General features: G+C 51.4%; 1 protein-coding gene across 1 annotated transcript in view; it reads right to left on the reverse strand.

Moving 5' to 3' along the window:
- The window catches only part of PCF11 (PCF11 cleavage and polyadenylation factor subunit), a 35,947-nt gene extending 31,613 nt beyond the window's left edge, over positions 1 to 4,334 (reverse strand). The window contains exon 1 of the mRNA XM_056561385.1: positions 3,923 to 4,334. Within this exon, the coding sequence (XP_056417360.1) occupies positions 3,923 to 4,090 (168 nt within the window). The 5' untranslated portion in view covers positions 4,091 to 4,334. The remainder of the gene's footprint in view (positions 1 to 3,922) is intronic.
- Positions 4,335 to 6,000: the final 1,666 nt, after the last annotated feature.

A 6,000-nucleotide genomic window follows, 5' to 3' on the forward strand; every position in this document is an offset into this window, starting at 1 on the left:
CAGTGCTTCCCAACATGTGTCAAAACTACAACTCCCATCATGTCCACACTTCACATTTCTGAAAACCACAAGTTGAAGAGAACACTACCCCTACCCTATATTCACCACTGCTCCTCTCTGGATGGGCTGTGGTGACCTGCCGCTGCAGCCTGAGCATGTGACGCTATAGTACAGGGGTCGGCAAGCTGCGGCTCTTCACACACTTTAATGAGGCTCCATGGTGGAGCGGGAGATGTCAGCTGTCAAGCTCCACCACTCCGTCACCTTTCACACACGCTCCGGGCTGCGGCTGCTGCGTTCTTGAAGTGTCAGTGACAGCCGCAGGGACGCCATCCACGGCAGGCCACCGCGATGACATCACATTATCGCACCGGCGCCCGGAAATCACATCCATGTGGCTGTTACTGACACTTCAAGAACGGAGCCGCCACAGCGTGTGAGGAAGGTGACGGGTGTGAGAAGGGGGTAAGCAAATAAGTGAGGGGCACATGTCAGGGGGGGCATTATATAAGAGGGGCACATGACAGGACCCCCCCCCCCCCCGTCATGTGCCGCTCAGATATAATGCCCTTTTTCCTGTGCCCCTCAGAAATAATGCCCCATGTCTTGTGCCCCTCGCATGTAATGCACCCTGAGGGGCATATGATAGGGGGGCATTATAAGTGAGGGGCACAGGACATGGGATATTATATATAAGGGGCACATGTCAGGGGGGCATTATATAGGAGGGGCACATGGCAGGAGCAAATGACAGGACCCCCCCCCCCCCCGTCATGTGCCCCTTATACACTCTATACAGGTTTTCATAAATCTCCCCAAATGTACATGATGTTTCCCCAGCACTTCCCGTTGGGGACACCAAAGTAAAGGTAAACTATTTGTTTCCCCCCAGTCCCATCATGTAAGGTTTTATGCTTCTACGTTTATCAGTTGTCCAGTATTCATGTTCCCAAAAAATAAAAAAAAACAGTAAGGAACTAAAAACATGGCTGCTGTCCTCGAAAGCTTTTAATTCTGTACAACAACCGAAACAAATAACCAGCAGGGTTAAAGGGGTATTTCGGGCAAAAACATCTTATCCCCCATCGAAAGGATAGGGGATAAGATGTCTGATCGTGGGGGGTTGCTGCTGGGACCCCCCACAATCTCCCTGCAGCTAGTGCTGGGCGGTATGGCCTAAAATGAATATCACGGTATATATATATTTTTTTATTATCGCGGTATCACAGTATTACCGCCCGTCTTCCCCACCCCTACCTCGCGAGCAGGGTCCCTGTGCCCACTAGCGGTGTCACAAGAATGCCGAGCGCGGCTCTGTTCCCTGTCCCTGTCAGCTCTCAGGGTACAGGAACAGATTTAAAAGCCTTGCACGCAGCTAACTTAGTACTGCGCATGCGCAGTACTACGCAAATAGCGTAGGGCTAACGTTAGGCTCATAGCGCTGCCTACGTTAGCCCTACGCTATTTGCGCAATACTACGTTAGCCGCGTGCGAGGCTTTTAAATCTGTTCCTGTACCCTGAGAGCTGACAGGGACGGGGAACAGAGCCGCGCTCGGCATTCTTGTGACACCGCTAGTGGGCACAGGGACCCCGCTAGCGGTGGGGATTGATCGTGCTCACGGGGACACTGGCTGACAGGCGCAGCGGGGGGACACAGTAAATGGATTCGCTTCCGTAGCACACCGGGACAAGTGAGGGCGCCGCAATGGGCTCTACAATTCATCCGGAGGGTGGTGGAGGGGCCCGACCGGTATAGCGGTATGGGCAAGAATCCATACCGTGGGAGGAAAAAAAAAAAAAACGGCATCTGGTTCATACCGATATACCGCCCAGCACTACCTGCAGCAGCCCGCATTCTATGCGTTGCTGCGTCTGAAGTTTCGGGAGCCTCCAGGCTTCCGAGACGGGGACGTGACGTCACACCCCCTCCATTCATGTCTATGGGAGGGGGCGTTGCAGCCGTCATGCCCCCTCCCATAGAAGTGAATGGAGGGGGCGTGGGGTGACGTCATATCCCCGTCTAGAATGCGGGCTGCTGCAGGGAGATCGCAGGGGGTCCCAGCGCCCCCCCGCAATCAGACATCTTATCCCCAATCCTTTCGATAGGGGATAAGATGTTTTTGCCCGGAATACCCCCTTTAACATGGCACCGAGGCAAGACACCCCCTCCCCAATAGACATTGATGGTATATTCTACACATACAGGTAGACTCTTCCACTACAACACCGGGGTCCAACCTGCCGCCCTACTGTTAAAAAACTACACCTCCCAGCATGCCCAGAGATGTAGTTTTGTAATAGCTGGAGGGTGGCGAGTTTGACACCTAGGCCCTATCTATAAAACAGTGCCTCCAGCTGTTGCAAAACTACAACTCCCAGCATGCCCAGGCTGTCAGGCCATACTGGGAGTTGTAGTTTTGCCCTAACTGAAGGGTCCACAGTACGACACCTATCCCCTACATATCCATAAAACTGTTTCCGAAATCAGTATAACGCGAATTGTTAACAAAACTGCAACTCCCAGCATACCAAGGCATGCTGGGAGTTGTAGTTTTGCAACAGCTGGAGACATCCTGATTGGGAAACACTGGTATAGGAAGTTTACATTGGGAGAGGCAAACTTGGCTACAGTCCAGGCATGCTGGGAGTTGTAGTTTCACAACGGCCGGAGAAAGCCTGGTCTGGAAGCCCGGCCATAGAAAGTTTACACTGAGAAAGGGAAACACTGCTGCAGCCTTCAGCTGTCTGGACATGCTGGGAGTTGTAGTTTTGTAATTGCCCTACATTATTATAAAACAGTGCTCGACTTTCCACACAATATGCCCCCAACTGTTGCAAAACTACAACTCCCAGCATGCCCAGTCAGCCTTTGGCTTTCCATGAAAGTTGGGAGATGTAGTTTTGAAACAGCTGGAGACACCCTGGTTGGGAAACACTGTCAAAGAAAGTACACACTGGGAAAGAGAAACCTTACTACAGGGCAGTGTTTCCCAACCAGGGTGCCTCCAGCTGTTGCAAAACTACAACTCCCAGCATGCCCGGACAGCCGGAGGCTGCCCGAGCATGCTGGGAGTTGTAGTTTTGCAACAGCTGGAGGCACCCTGGTTGGGAAACCCTGTTCAGTCAGTGTGACCATCTAGGGCATTGCTTGCCCAACCAGGGTGCCTCCAGCTGTTGCAAAACTATAGCTCCCAGCAGGCCTGGACAGCCTTCAGCTGTCCATGAATGATGAGAGATGTAGTTTTGCAACAGCTGGAGACACCCTGATTGGGAAACGGTCATAGAAAGTTGACACTGGGAAATAGAAACCAGTGTGGCTCCAGCTGTTGCAAAACTACAACTCCCAGCATGTCCGGATAGCCGAAGGTGGTCTGTGCATGCTGGGAGTTGTAGTTTTGCAACAGCTGTAGGCACCCTGGTTGGGAAATCCTGTTCAGTGTGACCATCTAGGGCATGGTTTCCCAACCAGGGTGCCTCCAGCTGTTGCAAAACTACAACTCCCAGCATGCACAGACCACCTTCGGCTATCCGGGCATGCTGGGAGTTGTAGTTTTGCAACAGCTGGAGGCACCCTGATTGGGAAACACTGCTACAGGGGGTGAGAAGGGGGGGGTGTCATGGTGATCACGTGACCTACTCTAAGCCGCCATGTTGAGAGCCCACGTGTCCTTGGGGACAGGGAAAGGATTGGGTGGGGGGGTGGTATGGGGTGTCACCTAGCGGGGCTTCTATAGGGTTTCAGAGCCTGGCATGAGGAGACAGAGAGGGAGCCAGGCAAGATGGCGGACACCTCAGAAAACGAGGCCGGGCGCCATATTGGATTCTGACATATGGGCTGGGGCCGATGTGGGGTACAGGGGTGGGAGAGGAGGAAGGGGGAGGGGTGCACAGAATTAGAGAAAATGCTTTAGTCATAAAAACCTTAGCAATTTGCGCTTCGATAAGAGTGACGATGTCCCGGGCGAACTGGACGTTCTCCTCGGCGAGGATGGTCAGCATGTTGATGTGCGGCTTGCTGTTGAAGGTCAGGTCCTCCAAGGAGGACTGGTAATCCCGGCAGGCGTCTTCTCGAGCTTCGACGGCCGCCATAGTGGTCGGTGAGGAGGAGGCGGCGGCTGTGTGTGAGGTGAAGGAGGCTTCAGACGGTGAGGAGACGTAACCGCACACACAGCATCATGAGGCGGCGCCGCCTGAACACACCGGGGGGCGCTCCGCTCTCCTACAGCGTCGTCTTCCCCCCCTCTGTATCTGGCGACGTCTTCTACCAAGATGGCGACGGTCACCGCCAGGAGAAAAAAAAAAACTACTACACGGAGGATGACGTCACGCGATCCTTAACAACGCCGCCGCTGATTGGCTGAAGGGAAAACAATTGCGCAACGAATAGGCGGGGAGGAGGATGGGGAAAAAAACGGGTTTTCTGTGCCCGCCCACCTTGGTGACGTCATGGGCGTCGTGCGGAACCCCTGTTGTTTGATTGGTTGCCATGAGAATTTTATTTTGGATGGCAACCGGTGGAGTGGGAGGGGAGAAAGAGGGAGGGTGTAATGAACAATGGACGGGTGTGGAGGGCGCTGTGGTGAAAAGAACACAAATGTGTGAAAATGTAATAAAAGATGGAATACAGAGGAGGAGGGGCCGCAACTGATGACATAGAGGAGGAGGACCAGACCCCCTAATCTGAGACCCTGTAAATAAATAACTTCCTCAGGCTACTTAAGAACAGATAAACCTCAAACTAATAAAGACCCCAGAGCAGACCATTGTAATATAGATTAAGCCAAGGCTTCCTAAATTGATACAGACCTAAATACAGATCCCTAAGCTAATACTGACCACATACCAAACCCACTAAAATAATACAGACCCAAGACCAGACCCCTAAACTAACACAGACCCCAAACCAGACCCCTAAACTAATACAGACCCCAGACCAAACCCCTAAACTAATATAGACCAAGACCAGACCCCTAAGCTAATACTGACCACATACCAAACCCACTAAAATAATACAGACCCCAGACCAGACCCCTAAACTAACACAGACCCCAAACCAGACCCCTAAACTAATACAGACCCCAGACCAAACCCCTAAACTAATATAGACCAAGACCAGACCCCTAAGCTAATACTGATCACAGACCAAACCCACTAAACTAATACAGACCTCAAACCAGACCCCTAAGCTAATACTGTCCACAGACCAAACCCACTAAACTAATACAGACCCCAGACCAAACCCCTAAACTAACACAGACCCCAAACCAGACCCCTAAACTAATACAGACCCCAGACCAGACCCTAAACTAATACAGACCCAGACCCCTAAACTAATACAGACCCCCAGACCAAACCCACTAAACTAATACAAACCCAGACCCCTAAGCTAATACTGACCACATACCAAACCCACTAAACTAATACAGACCCCAGACCAAACCCCTAAACTAACAGACCCCAAACCAGACCCCTAAACTAATACAGACCCCAGACCAGACCCTAAACTAATACAGACCCAGACCCCTAAACTAATACAGACCCCAGACCAAACCCACTAAACTAATACAAACCCAGACCCCTAAGCTAATACTGACCACATACCAAACCCACTAAACTAATACAGACCCCAGACCAGACCCTAAACTAATACAGACCCAGACCCCTAAACTAATACAGACCCCAAACCAGACTCCTAAACTAATACAGACCCCAGACCAAACCCCTAAGCTAATATAGACCAAGACCAGACTCCTAAGCTAATACTGACCACAGACCAAATCCACTAAACTAATACAGACCCCAGACCAAACCCTAAATTAATACAGACCCAGACCCCTAAACTAATACAGACCCCAGACCAGACCCCTAAACTAATACAGACCCCAGACCAGACCCCTAAACTAATACAGACCCCAGACCAGACCCCTAAACTAATACAGACCCCAGACCAGACCCCTAAACTAATACAGACCCCAGACCAAACCCCTAAACTAGTATAG

This window comes from Hyla sarda, chromosome 2 (assembly GCF_029499605.1).
Source record: "Hyla sarda isolate aHylSar1 chromosome 2, aHylSar1.hap1, whole genome shotgun sequence".
Lineage (NCBI taxonomy): Eukaryota > Metazoa > Chordata > Amphibia > Anura > Hylidae > Hyla > Hyla sarda.